Source organism: Rattus rattus, chromosome 8 (assembly GCF_011064425.1).
Source record: "Rattus rattus isolate New Zealand chromosome 8, Rrattus_CSIRO_v1, whole genome shotgun sequence".
NCBI classification, from domain to species: domain Eukaryota; kingdom Metazoa; phylum Chordata; class Mammalia; order Rodentia; family Muridae; genus Rattus; species Rattus rattus.
Window position 1 is genome coordinate 110,343,279 of NC_046161.1, and position 21,250 is coordinate 110,364,528.

General features: G+C 49.4%; 1 protein-coding gene across 1 annotated transcript in view; it reads left to right on the forward strand.

Annotated features, from left to right (window-relative positions):
• The window catches only part of Dlec1 (DLEC1 cilia and flagella associated protein), a 47,612-nt gene that overhangs the window by 865 nt on the left and 25,497 nt on the right, over nucleotides 1-21,250 (forward strand). Inside the window, 9 exon segments of the mRNA XM_032911104.1 lie at nucleotides 2,609-2,759; nucleotides 6,516-6,626; nucleotides 8,484-8,674; nucleotides 8,848-9,065; nucleotides 11,111-11,189; nucleotides 17,109-17,196; nucleotides 18,232-18,405; nucleotides 19,249-19,385; nucleotides 20,802-20,894. Coding sequence (XP_032766995.1) covers nucleotides 2,609-2,759; nucleotides 6,516-6,626; nucleotides 8,484-8,674; nucleotides 8,848-9,065; nucleotides 11,111-11,189; nucleotides 17,109-17,196; nucleotides 18,232-18,405; nucleotides 19,249-19,385; nucleotides 20,802-20,894 — 1,242 coding nt within the window.

Here is a 21,250-nt window from a genome sequence, read left to right on the forward strand (position 1 = left end):
TTCATTCATTCCTTTCTAACACATACCTACTGTGTGTCCTGCTCAGTGCTAGGCAGTGAGGACTCAGTAGCCATGAATGCTCGGCAAGTGGGATACACCTCAGTGTTGAGTGCTTGCCCGGCATTGGTAAGGCCTACCCTCTACCCTCTGCAATGCAATGCAAAACAAACAAACAAACAAAAGCATTAAAAAGAAAATATAGGAGCTGGTAAGATGGCTCAGCAGGTAAAAGTGTTTGCTGGTAAGCTATGACCGCCCCCCCCACACACACACACAAAGTGTTAAACCCTCCTCTCCCATGGCAGGATATTAACAGACCCTATCTTGGGCAGGTAATCATGGCAGAGAGATCAATCAATCGTGTGGTAGCCAAACTGTTCCCAGAAAACACGGGTCCAGCTCCCTCCACCTCCCCACCCCCATCTAATGTTCCCAGAGGCTTGAGGGAGGATTAGGAGGGAGGGATACAGGACTCCCACCGGTGTGTCCCTTATTCTCAGTCTTTTGATGGTTAGGAATCTCCGTGAAAGGGGGCTTCTCTGCCCACAGAAATTGTGGAAAGCAATGGGCTCTCTCGATCAGAGCTCCATGCAGCCTCTGTCTGGTCCGTCTTTCCCAGTACTGTCTACAGAAACACTGAATGGTCTGATGATTAAGCCCCACAAGCTCAGAATCCATACTGGGGCTTGAACCGTGCCTCTGCTAAATACTGCTCGTATGACTTTGAGGATTAAGGGAGTCACTTCTGAAGAACCATTAACTGATGGCTATTGGGTAGGATCCCAACTCTTACATCCGGGAGTTAGGATCAGGGCTTTCTGGAAAGTCCAAGGAGCAGGACGCTTGACTTCATGAGCACAGGACTTGATGTTCAAGGCTGTCCCGGCTCTGAGTTCTCAGAGGAGGTTTTCTGCCCACAGGATGACTTAGCCACCACCTCCTTTCTTCCACCCATTCGTCTACTTTAAAGAATGGCTAGGACTGAAGAGGTGGCTGCTTAGCCCAAGGACCTGAGTTCTCTATCCTCAGGACCCACACGACAAGACAGAACAGACTTCTATAAGTTGTCCCCTGACATCCTTAAGCTCAGCATAGCATGCGTGCCCCCCCACTCCCCTATAGACAAACAAACGGAAAACAAGTAAGAATAACTAAATGCGTCCGAAGCCTAGCAAAGCTCCCCGCACTACCGTCTTGGTATTTCCCCGCCCCGTGACTACTTTGCTTCCAGTCCCAGAATATGTGTTAGAAGCGCGGCTGACCGGCTTGTCAATCTAAGAAGCCCTGAGGTTGAAACATATGCTGGGGCAGCCAGGTTGAGCCCCTCAATGCCAACGTGGCAGAGCCCGGGCTGTAAGGTCTGCAAGAGTTAAAAACAAAAACAAAAACAAAACAAAAACAAACAAACAAAAAAAACAGGATCAAATCACAGAAGGTGACGGGGACCTAGTAACTTGGAAAATTCTGTAGGTTGCAGGCTGGAGAGCAGGTTCAGTGGGTGAGAGAGTTTGTAACACAAGTTCAGATCCCAGCACCCACATAAAACACTGGGGATGGCTGATGCCCGGCTATAACCCCAACCTTGTCTAAGGTGGAGGTAGGGCTGCTGGGGATGGCTGCCCATCATGCCTGCTTCCAAGTTGGGCAGGAGACCCGGTCTTAAGAGAATAATAAGATGAAGGGCGAAAAAACAGAGTACCTGATACCTCCCCCGGTCTCTGCATGTGCACACACATACACATACATTTAAAACTATTTACTTTTTACTTATGTGCATGTGTGTGTGTGTCTGTGTGTTTTGACACATGTGTGTGGAGACCAGAAGACAAAAATATCCAATCCCCTTGGGCCTGTATGTACAAGCAGTTGTGAGCTGGCTGGTGAGGGTACTAGGAATCGAACTCGGTCCTCTGGAAGAGCAACGAGGACTGTTAAGAGCAGAGTCATCGTTACAGCCTTCCCAAGAAACAAAATGCTGTCAGTTTTTTCTCTGGGTAGCACATTACCCAACCACATTTCTCTTTGGATCCAAGTAGCCACAGCTTTATGTGCACTGATGTGGATTCTGCAAAAACGATGCCACCTCGGGTGAGCCCTTCCCATTAGTTTAGATAGAGATTGTCTCTAGGAGCTGCCCACTGGACATGTTTGATGGACCCAGAATAGACCTTGCCTGAATCAAGATCTGGGGAGCCTTACTTAGCTGTGCCGAAGTGGGTTTGCGTTTCACAGCATGGGCAGCAGCTCTGTTTACTGTGAAACCAGGAGACAGAGGACCAAGCCTGACTCTTACTGGCCACACTGTAGAATTGCCATTTCCTTCTCAGTTTTGTTTTTGTCTTTTTAAAGATTTATTGACTCCATGTATCTGAGTACACCGTAGCTGTCTTCAGACACCAGAAGAGGGCATCGGATCCCATTACAGATGGTTGTGAGCCATCATGTGGTTGCTGGGATTTGAACTCAGGACCCCTGGAAGAGCAGCCGGTGCTCTTCACCTCCGAGCCATGGGTTTTGATAGCTGTGTAGCTTGGCTGAAAGCCCCAATGTGGAGAGGCACAATGTAGGATCTCGTCAGATTTCTGTGCATTTGAATGCTCTTTTGCAGGCTCGAGCCATCTATAAAAAGCGTCTGGATGATGTTGCCATGTTGGAGAAACATATCACCCAGGCCCGCGCACGGGATATTGCAGAAACAGAACGTGCCACCAAACAAGGCAGACTACATGTCGTGGAGGCCCCTGTCAAACTGCCCCCAGGTAGGTGTGAAGTGTGTGTGTGTGTCTGTCTATCTGTCAGCCTCCGCCTCCACAGCTGTTGGTATTGTACTATATCCATGCCACTGTCCTTTTCTGAACATCGGGAGAGCAGGCTGCGAACATGACAGTCAACCAGTACAAAACACTCTAGTGTGCATGGTCCCCCGAGAAGAGCGCTGCTCCACATGGTCAGCATTTGACTCTCCAAGCCAGGGACTTGGCAATGGTGCAACATCGGTCCCTGACCCAGAGGTCCCATTTACGTCCCAGCGGCCAAACCATAGCTTCCTCTCCTCTGACCTTCCCTGTCAAGCTTGCCAGGTAGGCTGGGCTGGCTGACCAGTGTTGCCGAGATTACAATTGTCCACGAGCACAGCGGCCCCATAGTGATCAGACATGGCTTATTCTGGCTTCTCATCCTGCTAGTAATGTCTTCCTTTTATTTCAAAGGTGGTAGAGGAAAAAAAAACCCTAGATCACCTTTACAGACATCCATCTGGTCCCTGCATCTCAGGGCAGGCAACCCCAGGACACATTCCCCACGTAGGGAAGCAATGGTGGAGCCTTTGTTGTCCCGGGCACAGATCGTCTCTATCCACCAACACAGCTGTGGCAAGGCAAGGAACCATTCACTTCTCCATACGGGCGTACAAAGGCCGGGACTCCACAGGAGAGCCTGTGCACTCATTCTCGCCCTCGCTGGTCACTGCTCCCCACGAGCTTCTGCGGACCAGAACAACCAGCCCCTTGCAGAGCTGTGCTCGGTACCCGTAGGGTCCGTGCAGTCTGCCCTCCCGCAAGGAAGAAGACCACCATCGGGGCAAGACCACCATCGGGGCAAGGCTTTGACAGGTCCAGGATGGATATGCAAAGAGACGCTTCAAAGACGTGCTGACTTGGTGAGGGCCGAGGGGAAGGCTCCATGGGAAGGGCGTGTCCCACATTTGCTGAGTTCAATTCCAAGTGCAGGCAGCTCACCACCACGGGTGGCTCTAGCTCCAGAGGATCTGATGCCTCTGGCCTCTGCTCTTCCTACCTACCCCCTCAAGGCACGCACCCACATGCACACGTGTGAACATACAAAAGTGCATACATGTATACACATGTACATACATGTATACACACACTGCACACATGCATACTCGTACACACATGTATACATACCCACACTCTTAAATTTGTTTGTAAAAAAACTGCTGTGAAGATGTGCAATGACATGTGTGTAAAATATTATAAAGGAGCCCATCAGTTTATATGCCAGCTTGAAAAATAAAGGAGCAAAAAACCCACCGTGAACCCTGCAGCCTGGGAGGACAGAGAAGAAGGTTTGAAAAGAGGGCTGTCCTTCCTTCCTCCTGACACACGGTCATCACAAAAAGCCCATGGAACCAGGCTGAATGGTGTCCACTTGGCACCACTGCTGCTCCCCACCTAAGGCTTCCCTGCCGAGGGAGGGTCAGGCCCTCATTTCCAAAAGTGCACTTTCTCCGTGGTTCCAGGATCCATCAGGGAAGGACCCCGGGAGGGGGGGTCTGGAAGGAGAGGACATGAGCCCTGTGGGTTATTTACTGGCTATGAGGATTTTTGTCCACTGATTGATCCAGTGGTTTAGTTAGTTATACTTGTGTATCTGTATGGGGCTACGCACATGAGTGTAGTACCGGCAGAGGCCAGAAGAGGGTGGCTGAACCCCAGCTGCTGGCCTTCTAGGCAGTTTGTGAGCTACCAGACATGCGTGCTGGGAATTCAACTCCAACCCTGTGCAGGCTCAGCAAGCTCCATTAACCACGCCATCTCTCCAGCCATGCTGTCCACTTTGGAGCTGCCTTCAGATGACTTAATGAGAAACTTCTGCTTCTGGCCTTTTCTCCTTTAGCCTTTGACACTTTGTACTCAACCACCTGGAGTTTGCTCTGCTGGGAGCAGTTTCTGCTTCAGGCTCTCATTGTTAACTTTAGACCAAATCTCGGGATCCTTGTCAGCACCTGTGAAGGCAGAAGATACTGCTCACCGTGTCACCTTTATTGCTGGATGCTGGGAATCGGCCCCAGGCAGGCCAGACAACTTCTCTACCAACTGTCCTCTGATCTCCACACATGCACCGTGGCACCCACAGGCCCCCGCAGACATGCAATAAACAAACAAATTTAATTAAAATACAGAGCGAGTCTGTTTTAACAAAACCCTGCTCCTCACATCTGCATGAGTAAGGTCACACCTCCCAGATGTCACTTGCAAAGGCTTCGTTTCTAGCTGGTGTTTCTAGACACTGGTGTAAAAAATATAATACATAATATATTATAAAATATAACATACCATATATATCATATGTGTCACATGGTACGTGTTACATATTATATATTACATATTATAATATTGTTTTTTTAATATTTTAAAAAGATGTGTTTATTATATATAAGTACACTGCAGCTGTCTTCAGACACATCAGAAAAGGGCATCAGATCTCATTACAGATGGCTGTGAGCCACCATGTGGTTGCTGGGAATTGAACTCAGGACCTCTGGAAGAGCAGTCTGTGCTCTTCACCACTGAGCCATCCCTCCAGCCTCCATATATATTATAATGTGTGTGTTTACTATCATCGGTTGCAAACATCAGCTTCCACTCTATTAAGTGACTCTCCCTGATGTGTCATTATGTCAATGGGAGTTGGCTGAAGCTATAGATATCTGTAGATTGGGCTCAGGTGTTCTCCACGTGGCTTTTATGCTGGTGTCTGAGATGAAGAGACAGGGAACCATACGAGCACATCTCAAACCCTTGCCACCATCCTTGGGCCAAAATGAAAGGCAAAGAGTAACATTGTATTGTAGCAAGAAGCCTAGGTTCTGCCTGGAAACTCAGGTCTCCTGCCTGACCTGAGCCATCACGCATGCGCTGCCTTCCTAACTGAACAATCTGAGACATTCCCCCTCTCCCCACTCGCATCAAGCTACATGTACACCCCACTCCAAACAATGCAATGATCCCCAACCCCAACAATAATTCCCTGTTCCGTATATGTCCTGGAACATGTCCAAGAACTAGAGGCAGCCTGAGCTAGCTTCAGGCCCATGTGGTTAGGGAAACTGTCCTCTAAGTAAAATTTTAGGGAAATTTTCCTATGGACTGTCTTACTCATTAGCATAATCAGGCACACAGATGTTTAAAATCAGATGCATCATGGGAAAAGAAAGGAAGGCTTGCTTAATCCAAATCTATCAACAGAAACCGAGGCCCACTCATAGGTCACCCCTTAGCCACCAACTCCTCCTCCTGGACTCCACCAAAAGAAGTCCTAACCAGTAGCCAAGGTCCTTGGGTGCCCTAACTCAAGTAGCCCTTACAGTGTGTGTCCTGTGTCACTTTGAATAGAGCTCCTTTGGGCTCTGCTGTTTGTGTGTGCTTTTCCAATTCTTTTAACAGGCAACCCGGACTATCGGTTACACTGTTGCTAGTGGCATTGTGAAGGACTGACGTACACAGAGGGCCGAAGGACTGGGGCTTGTTTTGCATCTACCACACTTGGTCGTTCTGCCTCCACAGACTCCACATATGTTACCCCAATGCCCTGCACAGCTTGGCCCAGCTCTCAGCCTCCACTGAGCGCCTGAGAACTCATTGGTTTCTTAAGACTTCACTACAGGACTCTGAGAATCTCCCCGGGAAGTGTAGGCTCGGATCTGAATGTGTGAGTTCAGCTGCTTCTCCCTGTGTCCGCCTTAACTGTCTTCGTCTTGTTCTCTTCCTCCGCAGTGAAGACGGTCTTCAGGTGGTGTATAGACAACGAATTAATGCAAAAGCATCACTTAATCTCTACAGAGGATTACTACAATGATCCGTTGCCATTTTGCCCAGCGCCCAAACGTATGTATCCTCACTCCTTTGGAGCGCAGGGACATCCTACGCTTGCTCCTTCAGGGCTCTGGTGGAGTGCGGGGGTGGGGGCGGGGGGAGGATCCCGAGATTGCAGCCCGCTCACCCACTCCTGGGGGCTGCTTCACTGCACATTGACTTTCCTGTCCTTTTATTTGGTTGCTATCGTGAATAGTCTCAAGTGAGTCGTTCCTTCATTAGTTCAATTCCTTTAAGGCAAATAAATATTCCATCTCTACCGGTTGGCTTCCCAGCAGCCAGCAGATCAAAAAAAAAAAAAAAGTTTAGATGTAGTCAAATGATCCAGCAAAGGGAGGGACTGAAGACTCAGGTCAACAGTCAAGTTCTTGATGCAGGCAGAGCAGACCAGGGTCCAAAAAAGAGAAACTTTTTCTTTTCTTTCTTTTTTTTTTCTAAGATTTATTTACTTATTTTATATATGTGAGTACACTGTCACTGTCTTCCAGACACACCAGAAGAGGGCATCGGATGCCATTACAGATGGTTGTGAGCCACTGTGTAGTTGCTGGGAATTGAACTCAGGTCCTCTGGAAGAGCAGTCAGTGCTCTTAACCACTAAGCCATCTCTCCGGCCCCCAAGAGAAGCTCTTTGAAACATTGAGAATAAAGAGAAGAACAGGCTAGGGGACAGACAACAAGGGAGGGAGGGGAAAACAGTGGGGGCGGGGGCTGTGATGCTGGGCCCATGTCCTGTAACCAGGACAGCAAACACAGAGAGCAAAACGATGGAAGGCTGAGTGCAGGCTCACACAAGGAGGTAGAGTAAGCATGGCTGGGTAGGTTGAGAAGTGTCACAGCGAAGCCTGTGCAAGCATCAGCAGTGTTTAGCCATGCCAGGCTGCAAAGACAAGCCCCCAGCAGTCCCACGGACTGGGACCCTGTGACGAGCTCTTCGGAGTCTTGCAGATGTCCCTGTTTTGGGGTAGGAAGATTCAGATCAGGGACCTGAGGGTGAAGAAAGCCGCTTCAGGACTTTGATACTCACTACCTGGCTGGGAAACTGAGCACTTACTGGGAATTATCTTAAGACTCGGGGCGGGGCAACTCGTTACCCTTTTGCCAGCAACTGAAGTCCCCATCTAGCCAAGGGAGCATGGTCTTAGAGATATAAAAACTAATGCGAATGCTGAGTCCTCACATAAGGTTTTTTTTTCCTTTTTATTAAAATGTTGTTCACATTGGAGAGTGGAGAGATGGCTCAAATGATAAAGACACCTGTCACCAAGCATGGTGACCTGAGTTAAATTTCTGGCCTAACTTCTGAAAGTTGCCCTCTGACCTTCACACATGCACGAAGAAATATGCAGGCTCCCAATAAATAAGACAGGACAAAAAATAAAACTTGAAAAAAATATTAAAGGGGTAGAGGACCGGAGAGATGGCTCAGTGGTTAAGAACACCGGCTGCTCTTCCAGAGGAACCAGTTAAAGATGCCCAGAACCCAGAAGGCAGCTCACGACTGTCTGTAACTTCAGTCCTAGGTGATCTGACACCCTCAACACCAATGCACATAAAATAAAAACTAAATTATTTTGAAAAGTTGCTCACACTTGGGGTATGTGGTCAGCAATGACTCGCTTGTTTTTTTGTTAATTAGCCATGCTGGAAAAACGGAAAGGTATTTTAACCACCCGCCCCATGTCTCAAACGCCCGGAGCAAGTCCCAGTGATAACTCGGACACTGAACATCAATATCTGGTATTATAAATCTGAGAGCTTTGAGGAGCGCGTGGCCTGACTGCGGCTCAGGTGACTTTACTTGCTCACGTTAGAAGCATCCCCTCCCTTGCCACAGTACAACTAGCGTGTGTCTCCTCCGTGCCACAGGCTCACCCACCCCCATGTATTCAAAGATGACGTTTAGCTGTGAGAAGCGTTTCAACATGCACAAGTCAGACCTGGAGAAGAAGGCTGAGGAGCACTGCAGGAAGCCCGTGGAATTTGACGACTTAGAGTACACCACAGACAGCCTGCGCTCCGCGTCCAAGACCAAAGGGAAGACCAAAGTCACCATCAAGGTGAGAACTGAGGTATGTGGGGGCACTGGGTGCAGGGAGACGGCGAGGGGGAAGGAACCCAGATGAACACAGTGGAGCCTGCCTTGCTGTCTGTGCTTCATGCAGTCGACCAAGGGCAACAAGCCCCGATGTCCCCTCGCCTGTTACTAACTGTGATTTCCTGTGCTTCCAAGAAGGCAAGTACACCGGCCAATAAGAAATGGATGGAGCACCTGCAGGTGCCACAGAGAGCCCTGGACAGACGGCTGCTCGCCAGGATGCAGAATCGGAATCACTACCTGAAAAACCCTCGTTTTTTCCCGCCTAACACACCACATGGAGGCAAGTCTCTAATTGTCCCTTCGAGGAAGCCAGAGAGAAGAGGATCCCTGAGTGCAAAGCCAGAGTGGAGGTGCGTTTGTTCTTCCCGCAGAATCCCAGGTAATGTGAGCTTTAGAGTGAGCCTGGATCTGGTCTACGGAGGTCCCTAGACTTTGGCAAGCCAAGGTAGCGTACCAGAGGAGAGTGGGGTTTCGGGATCAACCTCGGGTATGGCCTTTGACCCTCAGGGGCCCCGGGTTAGGCTTTTCTCAGCTGTCAGGAGTAGAGGAGTAGATCCCTGGGAGCCAGTGTGGGCTTCTTCTGGGCATCCAAAGTGGGGTGGAGCTGGAGCGGGGCCTATAGTCATGTGACCCTTCCATGGTATGTTGACTACTTTTTTTTTATTGTTGTGACAACATATCTCACAAAAACAAGGTGGGAAAGGTAAGATTGGTTTTGGCTCCGGGTTCAGAGGGTTCAATCCGTCTTGGCTGGGAAGATGGGACAGACTAGAACAGTCCACTTTGCAGCCACTAAACATGGGGAAAGGGGTTGTTCAGTCGGCTCCTTGCCTTCCTCCCCTTCTGTTCTGTTTTAGTCTGTGAGGTGAGGCCGCTCACAATGGGCCCTACAGGTATGCCTCACCAGGCTCCTAGGTTATACTCAATCCAATCAGCTTGACAGTGAGAATAGACCATTATGTAAGGGGTTCACATGTCTCAGCTAATAGCAATATTGAACACTTTAGTTACATGTAATTAAGGTAAACTGTGATTTATCTGTTCTTTAAGAGACAAAGGTATCTTTGACCACATTTCAGTAATTGTCTTAAAGGAACGAGTTGCTTTTGTATATTCAACACTATTAATGTATCTTTTATAAAGAAAGACGTGTTTAACACGTAGTTTATTATATGGCCATTATATATCAATTATGACACCACAGACATGACATAATCTCATGAGACCCCCATGCCTACATGAATTCAAGGAAAATCTCTCTTCCTCCAACCCTCTACCCGCTTCTTCACCCCTGCAAATTTGAAGCAAATCATGGTCAAATCCTCTCATCTGTGAGTTCAGTGTGTTTCCAAGTATGAGATATAATCACACTAGTGAATAAAAAAATTAGGAGACTGATAGCTGGGGCCCAGAATGTGGCTTGGTAGGCATGAGTGACTGCAGTGCAAATATGGGGACCCAAGTTCAAATCCCGATCACACACATCAAAATCTGGGTATGGGGGTATGGCCCTGTAATCCCTGTGTTTGGGAGTGAGTGGAGACAGGTGGATCTCAGGAGTTCACTGAGCAGCAATCCTCATGTTCAGTGAGAAATCCCATCTCAACAGAAGAAGGCAAAGAATAAAGGAACAACCCCCAGCCCGTGGCCTCCTGCGGCTGTGCAGGCACACCAGGGTGGGCCCCACCCCTCAGCCCTCCCACACAGGCAATTTAAAAGAAATAAAGAAAAGCTGTATTAAAATCCCAGTTAACGTGTTGGTATTTAAGCTCTAGAATTTCCTCATGCATACTGAAAATTCTAAAAGCAGCCCTAATACACGAAACGTGTATCATGCCTTAAAATTATTATTATTTTAAGGTTAACTTATACTTTTGGTTTTGAGTCCAGCCTTTAATGGCTGAGCCATTTCTCCAGCCCTTAAGATTAATTAAAATAAAATATTAAGTTATGTGTGTGTGTGCGTGTGCGTGTGCGTGTGCGTGTGCGTGTGTGTGCGTGTGCGTGTGCGTGTGCGTGTGTGTGCACTGGAGCTGCGGTTATAGGGATTGAACTACCACCAAACTTTGGCTGTCAGAAGAACGTTAAGTGCTCTTAGCCACTGAGTCATCTTTTCAGCCCTAAAATTTTTTTATAACCTGCTTGGTAAACATCAGCCAGAAAACCCAACAACCAGCTTGGGTGGACACCTTTGATGGCATAGATGCGTTCATTTCTTTACTTTTTGTTTTTCTGAGAGAAGGGGGTAGAGTAGCCAAGGCAGGCCTTGAACTTCGGATGGTTCGGCCTCCATCTCCCAAGGGCCGGGACTGTGGGAGTGTGCCCCCACATCCGGCTGTCTGAACCAGTCAGTCACTGCTTTCGACTGACAAAGATCCTTCCTCCCCTCCCACAGCTGCACAGATGCCCCCGTGTTCCTGGCGAAACCAGCAGTTGGATTTTTCACAGATTACGAGATTGGACCAGTTTACGAGGTAGAGACCTTGCTCCTTGACTTCGTGGGATTTGTGAACCACACACACGAAAGCGGGGGAAAGCCTAATGCACACCCACGTGCCGGTCACCCAGCTTCTGCAGGTGTTCAGTGCCCTTTTCCACCCAACAACTTCTCCTCGGGAGTCTGTTGAAGGAGGCACACACAGCACGAGTGCTGGCAGGAGAGTGGTTAACAAACAACCATAAAATGAGTGGGAGGGGCTGAGTGGGAGGGGCTGAGTGGGAGGGGCTGAGTGGGAGGGGCTGAGTGGGAGGGGCTGAGTGGGAGGGGCACTCCGGCCCTCCCTGGGCTTGGAAGGGGGGGGTTCGGGGGAAGGTGGGTTGGGGGAGGTAGGTTGGGAGAGGGGGTTGGGGGGAGGGGGAGGGGGGAGTCAGATGCCTGACTGGGCCACATGAGAACAAACCAGTCCTGAGAGATGGGTCAGCAGTAACAGTGTTCACTGCTCTAGCAGAGGACCTAAGATTGAACCCCAGACTCTACTTCAGGTGGCTCACAACTTCCTGTAACTCTAGCTCCTGAGGATTCCAATAGCTCTGACCTCCACAGATACCCACACTCACACGCACATACCCCCAACACACACGCACGCACGCACACATATGCATAATTTTTTAAAGTCGTAAGGATGATGTACACATATGTGTATGTGAATGAAGACAAGAAGCCTTATGGTCGCACTATCTAGCTTCTGTTCCTTGTAGTTAAGAGGGAAGGCTAGAATGAATTTGATGACGCCGGGTTATAGTGGAGGTACACGCGTGGATCTGTGATTTTAAAATAGCGTGTAGGCTAGGAACTGACTCCATGGGTAAAGTGTCTGCTGTGCAAGACTGAGCACCCGAGCTGGGAGCCAGCGTGGTGGTGCAGGTCGTGTAATCCCAGCGTTGGGAGGTGGAGGCAGGAGGATCCTGGGGGCTCACGGATCACCCAGCCAGTGAATACCGGGTTCAGCAAGAGACCCTGTGCCAGAAGGTACATGGAGAACCATAGGCGAAAACACGGATGCTGACTCCAAAGATGTGTGGAACACACGCAAATCCATCCACGCAGGAGTACACACACAGATCCATCCACACAGGAGTACACAGGTAAATCCATCCACACAGGAGTACACATGTAAATCCATCCACACAGGAGTACACAGGTAAATCTATCCACCCAGGAGTACACATGTAAATCCATCCACACAGGAGTACACAGGTAAATCTATCCACCCAGGAGTACACAGGTAAATCCATCCACGCAGGAGTACACACACAGATCCATCCACACAGGAGTACACATGTAAATCCATCCACACAGGAGTACACAGGTAAATCCATCCACCCAGGAGTACACATGCAAATCCATCCACGCAGGAGTACACACAGATCCATCCACACAGGAGTACACATGTAAATCCATCCACACAGGAGTACACAGGTAGATCCATCCACACAGGAGTACACAGGTAAATCTATCCACCCAGGAGTACACATGTAAATCCATCCACACAGGAGTACACATGTAAATCCATCCACACAGGAGTACACAGGCAGATCCATCCACACAGGAGTACACAGGTAAATCTATCCACCCAGGAGTACACAGGTAAATCCATCCACCCAGGAGTACACACACAGATCCATCCACACGGGAGTACACACACAGATCCATCCACACAGGAGTACATAGGTAAATCCATCCACCCAGGAGTACACAGGTAAATCTATCCACCCAGGAGTACACATGTAAGTCCATCCACACAGGAGTACACACACAGATCCATCCACACAGGAGTACACAGGTAAATCCATCCACCCAGGAGTACACACACAGATCCATCCACACAGGAGTACACAGGTAAATCTATCCACCCAGGAGTACACACACAGATCCATCCACACAGGAGTACACAGGTAAATCCATCCACACAGGAGTACACAGGCAGATCCATCCACACAGGAGTTCACAGGTAAATCTATCCACCCAGGAGTACACAGGTAAATCCATCCACCCAGGAGTACACACACAGATCCATCCACACGGGAGTACACACACAGATCCATCCACACAGGAGTACACATGTAAATCCATCCACACAGGAGTACACATGTAAATCCATCCACATATGAGCGTACACTCACTTGTGTGTATTCCATCTACACACATGTGTACACGTATAACACATCCACACACTAAACAAAACAAAAGCCTCCTAAAAATGGAATTTGAGCTCTGGCCTTCATATGTGAGTACACACATAGCACATGCACGTTAAAACACTCAGTGTCCCTGTGTGTTCACAGACGCCCACACATACATACCATAAAAGATGTGCATACCCGTACTGCAAATACAGATGTACAAGAAAGCACGCCTACTCCACTCCCTAGCCCTACCCACAGACACAGAGAAAAGTAATGTCAACCTAGAAGTGGGTAGCACACGTACTGTCTAGATTTAAGTTCCTTAGCCCTGCTTCCCATTAGAAGGAAACAGCAGGACTGGGGATGTCTCAGTGGGCAGCCCTTGCCGAGAACATGTGAAGCCCTGGGTTTGATACCCAGCACTTTATAAAACTAGACGCGGTGGTGGTGCCAGCACTGGGAGGTGGAGGCAACCAAAGCGGGGTGTGTGAGAAGGAAAAAGGAGGAACCAGGAGTCTTTGAAGCACTAGTTGACTCTGGAGTTGAGGCAGGGAAGATTCAAGGTGAGCCTAACATGTCACAGGTACTGTGGCAGCAGTGTGTGAGTGAGCCCTGTCACTGCTGCCCAGACGGTCCTGTTTTACAGCTGAGCACTGGGCAGAGCCGGTGCCCAGCTCAGAGGTCAGCGGGCTCGAGGAGAGGCCGGTTTATAGAGTCAGCCTTGCTAAGAGTCTCGGACACTCCTGTGCATCTAGCAAGAGATTTTCAGAGGAGCAGACGGGCTGAACTACTGCGAAGTACACAGCTAGAGAAGTCAGCACCAAAGAAGGAAAGGAAGTAGAATGTGCTCCTTGCCCAACACTCACTCTCCCTCCCCTCGTCTGTCTCTGTCTCTGTCTCTGTCTCTGTCTCTGTCTCTCTGTCTCTCTCTCTCTCCTTTCTTTCTGTGCTTGCTTGCTTATGTGTGTATGTATGCATGTGAAAGTGTGTGTAAATGAATATGTGTGTGTATGTGTGTGCATGAATGTGTCTAAATGTCTGTGTGCGACTGCATCCGAATATGTGTGCATGTGCGTGAATGTGTGAGTGCACAAGTGTGTATGTGTGTGAAAATGTGTGTGTATGTGTGTGAATGTCTGTGTGAATGTGTATGTATTTTAATGAATGTAAATGTGTGAGTGCACATTTGTGTACATGTGTGAAAATTTCTGTGCATATGTGTGTGAATGTGTGGATGTGTATGTATCTGAATGTGTGTGTGCACGTATGTGAATGTGTGCACATGTGTGAATGTGTGTGTGCATAGGCATGAAGTCAAGCTTGGAAGTTGGAGCCATTACCCTGAAGCCAGGTCCTCGAGTTTGCCCAAGCTCTTTACTGACTGCTGACCTCCCAGTCCCTGTTTAGTTGTAAATTCACACAGTTTCCTCCTTCTGTGGTTGTCGAGAGGTTGAGGAGACCCAGAGCAGATGCTCAGTGAACAGCGTGGTCAGCCTCATCATCTGCAAATTTCACATCACATGGAGTCAATCAACAGTAGGTTGAAAAAAGTGTGTGAGTGTGTGAGTGTGTGTGTGTGTGTGTGTGTGTGTGTGTGTACATGCATAAATTCTAAGTTCAAGCAAAACTTGAATGTCTTCTGTGCTGAGCGCTGTGGTGGACCCTCATGGATGAAGCGATGTGTAACACCCTGCTGCCTTGTCCCACCATTTCACCTTGACTGAGTCTTGCTTGTGTCTTGTGTAGTTAAACCCACTATGCTGCCATCTACACTGGTCACTTAGAGCTCGCTTCTTGTTCCCTCAGCAACACAGGGTAAGAACTATTAATGTAGTATCTACCATATGTTATGGGTAGTGTGCAAATGGTCTCGGGTATATGAGAGGCTCTATGTGAGGTTCTAGCTCCTTTTCTGTTGCTCTGATAGAAACACTCTGCCCACAGGAACCTAGAGAAGCCTTACTTGGCTTATAACTCCATACCCTGAGAGTAGGAGCCCAAGAAACTGGTCACATCAGGTCCACAGTCACGAGCCAAGAGGAACGGATATGCTCAGGCTGCTCTCTCTCTCTCTCTCTCTCTCTCTCTCTCTCTCTCCTCTCTCTTCATTCCCTTTCATTCTTTTTTTTAAAGAATTGTTTATTTTATTTTTTGAGGTTTATTTATTTTATTTATATGAGTACAATGTTGCTGTCTTCAGACATACCAGAAGAGGGCATCAGATCCCATTACAGATGGTTGTGAGCCACCATGAGGTTACTGGGAATTGAACTCAGGACCTTGGGAAGAGTCGCCAGTGCTCTTAACCACTGAGCCATTTCTCCAGCCTGCCTGCTTGCTTTTATCTAGCTGTCTTCTATCCTGTATAGCTCAGGATCCCCTGCCTAGGGAATGGTGCCACCCAATACACTCGGTTTTTCTTCATCAACTAACAATGAAAACAACCCTCCAGAGACATGCCCACAGGCCAACCTGGTCTAAATAACTCCTCAGTACGACTCTTCCCAGAGGATTTTAGGTTGTGTGAGGTTGACATCTGAAACAGACCAGCACAGTACGCTGTGTGTACATATTGTGCTTAAGAATCTACAGATGTGGGTCCCCGCTGGCTTCCTGAGCCAACTCCAATCCCATTGAGTTGGTCAGGACAACTGTAGCTATCATTTTAAACAGCACAAAAAAGCATTGAATTGACTCCGATTTTCATTTTACTTTATATTTTAACTGTGGGAGGAGATCTTTAAAAAACTTCCTCACTCAGGGCCTTACTCTGAAACTCATGCTGGTCTATAACTCACTACATAGCCCAGGCTGGCCTGAAACTCATAGCAATCCTTTGGCCTTGGCCTCCCAAGTGCTGGGAATACAGGGGCCTGTCACCATGTGTGGCTTTGTATTTTAATTTTACTATGGGATTGTCCCCATATAAATGTAGATAGAATGGCAAACACATCCCCATGGACCCATCACCCAACTTCAGTAATCTCCACCATAAGACCAAGCTTGTTTCTTTCAGAACCCTCTTCCTTCCCACCTCATTTGAGTTTGGGGTGGTGAGATGGCTCAGTGGAAAAAGCTCTTGTCAGCAAGCCTGACAGCCTAGAGTTCTATCACAGAAGCCACAGAAGGGGAGAACTGACTCTTACAAGTTGTCCTCTGATGTCCAAACAAGTACACACACACACACTCACACACACACACACACACACACACACACTCACACACTCACACACTCACATACCCATACACTCACACTCACACACACAAACACACTCACATACACATGTTCACACAGTTACTCACACACTCACAAACACACACTCTCACACACTCACAAACAGACTCACACACACACACACAAACACACAAACACACCACACATACACACACCATACACTCATAAACATTCCACACACACACACCACACACACACACACTCACACACCACATTCTCACACACAGTCACACATACACACACTCATACACTTATAAACATTCACATACACACACACTCACATTCTCACACACACACTCACACGCTCACATTCTCACACACTCTCACATACACACACTCATACACTCATAAACATTCACATACACACACTCACAAACACACATGCTCACACTCTCACACACACTCACACACACACTCACACACACTCATACACACAGAGAAAGAGACATCGACCCACCAACCAACCAGCCAATCTTGACCCCATGTCACGCACCGTTGGCTGGCTGAAAGCACACCCCCTACCTTTGCACAGATGGTGATCGCTCTGCAGAACACCACTTCCACCAGCCGATACCTGCGTGTCCTCCCACCCTCCTCTCCATACTTCGCTCTAGGACTTGGTAAGTTCGATGTATCCGTCTAGGCTGCCCCACGATGATTGCCCTCCCCAGGCCTCCCTCCTTCAGCTGTCCCTGTGGCCCCTCACGCTCAGCCCAGGGCACCCGCTCCTCCCTCCCATCGAGGTCCCAGAGTCTTGCCAGAGTCCCTGCCCTCCTCACCTTGCTCAGGGCACCGGTTATGCGGCCGGCCTGCCACCCCACACGCTGGGGCTGCCCTTGATCAGGTGTTATCATTGCTCATGTCACCATGGCAACCTCACAACCAGCCTCCCAGCTTTAGTGTCTACCAAGTCTCCAGGCCGAGCCCTTGTAATCCCAGCACTTGGAAGGATTCACACAACTCTGAGGCCAGTGCAGGTGAAGAGTACCTGTCTAACCAAAAGACCAAACCAAACCCTTTGCCATGCAAACGCACCGATCTCAAAGGTCTGCCCACAAGACGATCCCTACAGCACAGGGCCAGACAGCCTCCAGTCATCCGTTCCTCACAGGCCTTCTCACTCCTGCTCCGACCTTGATGTTATTACTTATGCATGGCCCCTGCGTGCCCCAGGCAGCTCTGCCATCAGCCTGGCCGTGGTCCAATGGTGTCAGTGTCTGTTGCATGACTTTTCCTGGGGAGGTGTGAGTCGGCATCCCTTCGCCCCAGAAAGGCCCCAGTGACAAAGTAACCATTCCAACCACGTTGAACTTGGTGAACCAGTGAGTTTATTGAGGTCACAGGGTCACAAATGAGGAGCTGTTCCTCATAGGCTCCTGTGAGGGAGAGAAGAGTCTCCTCTGTCTCAGTGAGTGCTCCCTGCTCATCTGACCTCACAGAGGGGCTTCGTAAACCTTGTAGCTTGTACGAGGTTCCCAAGCCTTGTGGCACACTCTCTTCCCTTCACAGGGACTAGTCAACTTGACAGAATTTGATATGCTATAACTCCCCAGAGCAAGTATTGAATTTGACAGAAATAGATACACTGTAACTCCCCAGGTAGCTCGGCCACGCACTGGTGAGCAAGCTGGTCCTTCATCCTCTTTGGTCAACAGGGATGTTCCCAGGAAAAGGCGGAATGGTGGCTCCCGGGATGACCTGCCACTACATTGTCCAGTTCATGCCGGACTGCCTTGGCGATTTTGATGACTTCATTTTGGTCGAGACCCAGTCTCCCCACACGCTGGTAATCCCCCTGCAGGCCCGGAGACCACCGCCAGTGCTGACCTGTGAGTGAGAGTGTGTGTGTGTGCTGCACCTTCAGTGAGATCCAGCTAGCCCTGGGGAGCCCCTGTAAGGGCGGGCAGCATCTTAGGACTCCCAGGAAGTGGCCCAGGTCCTGTGTCTCTTGGGCAGAGGCTTCAGGATTCTGAAAGGAACCTTCCGGCAGCTTCCAGAGCAGCAGGTCTCCATTCTTCTGTCAGCAGGGGCTGAGGCAGTAGGGGAAGGTGTTTCTGGACACTCAGAGGAATTATCTGGAGACATTGACTCTGTTACTAGGGGACGGAGGGAGGCTTCCTTAGAAAAGCCAACCTCGGCTGGTCCCTCTTGGGTGTGAGCTCCTGCAGCTGCGTTCAACCCCTCCCCCACTTGTTCTACAACCCCCAAGACCATGTTGGGTGTCCCTGGCCCACAGTGGATCTGAGTACAACAAGACGACGGTCATGTGACCAGGCAGCACCCTGGACAGAGCCCAAGGGACTCAGGGGTCAGGCCTTGCCCCTTTTTATCCTTACCTGCTCAGTGTGGTGGGCTGCTCTGAGCTCCATCTGGACCTTAGAAAGAGCGATGGCAGCAGGGTCCATTCGGAGCAATATGTTGTCCTTTTTGGAAACTAATTTTTTATTTCATGGATTTATTAGGCACGTGTGTATTTGGGGGAGGGGCATCGTGCCATGGTGCACATGTGGTTGTCATAGGGCACCTTGTAGGAGTTGGTTCCTTCCCTCTACTCTGTCCATCTGGGGAATTGAACTCAGGTCTTCAGGTTTGGCAGCAAGCACCTTTACCTGCTGCGCCATCTCGCCAGCCCCCTGTTGCCCTTCCTTACCGATCTCTTCCCGTGGTCTCAGTGTCACCAGTATTGGACTGCGGCCACTGCCTCATTGGAGGAGTGAAGGTAACCAAATTCATCTGCAAAAATGTGGGCTTCAGCGTCGGCAAATTCTGCATCATGGCCCAAAAGAGCTGGCCGCCGCCGAGTTTCCGGGTGAGTGGCCCCGGACTGCGACCGGGGAAAAGAGCGAACCCGCCCAAGCAGCCGAGCTTGGAGGTTACCGAGCCACACCTGGGACAGGAAACACGCAAGTAGGATGTCGCAGTCTCCAGAGCCACATGCCTGGCCAGAGAACAGACGTGTAGAGATTAGGGGCGGCGTGCTTCTGGTTGCCCAGGTTACGCAAACCTGGGTGCGGCCTACACCCTCTTATCTTTTTAATGCTGTCTCCAAGACGACCACGTGTGCTCACTTAACCCAGCATTCTTACTGCAGATCTGAGCGTTAGGTGAGACCACAGGCAGGCAGCTTTGCTTGACTTCTGTATCGGCACAGGTACTTAAAGATATTTTGGGGATGGGGAGATGGTTCGGTGGGTACGGACTAAGTCCTCAGAACTGACATAAAAAAGCCACTGCAGTATAATCCCAGTCGGAGGCTGTGAAGACCGTACGATGGCTGGACCTCCCTGGCAGGTCAGCCTCCCTAGGTGGTGAGCTCCAGGCTAGTGAGAGACCCTGTCTCAGAAAACAGGCTGACAGCTTTGTTGAAGGACAGTATCTGAAGCTGTCCGCTGTCCTCCACATGCACACACATACACACACGCACCTACACACGTGAACGGAGACACACATGTATTACACACAGTATGTTTTGAGCCGACCTTTCTTTTTAATTATTGTTTATTTAATGTATGTGAGTACACTGTCTTCAGACACACCAGAAGAGGGCATCGGATCCCATTACAGATGGTTGTGAGCCACCATGTGGTTGCTGGGAACTGAACTCAGGACCTCTGGGAGAGCAGTCAGCGCTCTTAGCTGCTAAGCCATCTCTCCAGCCCCCTTGAGCCGACCTTTCACAGAGGGAGATTGCCCACAAGTGTCTGTCTCTCCAAGCTCTGTGCCATGACCTTGTGGGCTGGGACAAGGGAGCAGAAGAGCTCCTGTTGTCTCAGCTGCCACTGCCCAGGCGGCCCCAGCCTGGCACCAATGACATCACATGTACACTGTCATTTCTGTTGTGTTTGGTAGATTTCCCCATACCTTGTGGCCTAGAAATATGAGACCTCCTTTCCCAGACATGTCTGTCGCCCGATAGGGTCTTGTAAGCACCAGTTTGTGCCTCTATTCTGGAGTTTTTCTTGAGAAACTACAATCTTGCTACTAAGATGGCAGGTGTCCTTGTGCCACAGAAACTGATAAGCACGTGGGGGTTGAGGGCTAGAGCAGGGGTCAAAGGCAGATGCAGTGGCCACCACAGACAGGACCAGGAGTTCTCGGAGGATCCTTAGAATCCTCAGACAGCAAAATGGACATTTGGCAAAGCCTAGAGTGTGAGTGCTGAAGTTTGCAATTCTTCCATAAGGCGGAGTGTGACCTTCTGCCTTTCTTTCTTTCTTTTTTTAAGGCTGTTGCAACCACTGGCTTTGTGGAGCAGCCTCCCTTTGGAATAATGCCTTCCGTGTTTGAGCTGGCCCCAGGGTATGCCGTACTGTTGGAGGTGGGTAATGAGACCTGTCCCTTCTGCTCACCCTTGGTGGCTTCCTCAGAATTCCCATATCGCCGCCTCCTCTGTGTTCCCATGACTCCCTCCCACACTGTTCCGACCCAGGTCACAGCATCAGTGGGTTCTAGACGGTTGCATGTGCTTGCGTTATGCAGGGTGATGCATATGTCTGTCTTATGACTCCCACAGGATGTCCTCTGGTCTCCAAACACACCGTGGTGCACCCTTCCACATCTGCACTAGCTAGATTCATTAATTTAAAAAGTCAATGCAGGGCACTGCAGTTTGAACCTGAAATGTCTCCCATAAGCTCATCTTTCCAAATCGGTTTCCTCAGCAGCTGGCATTAC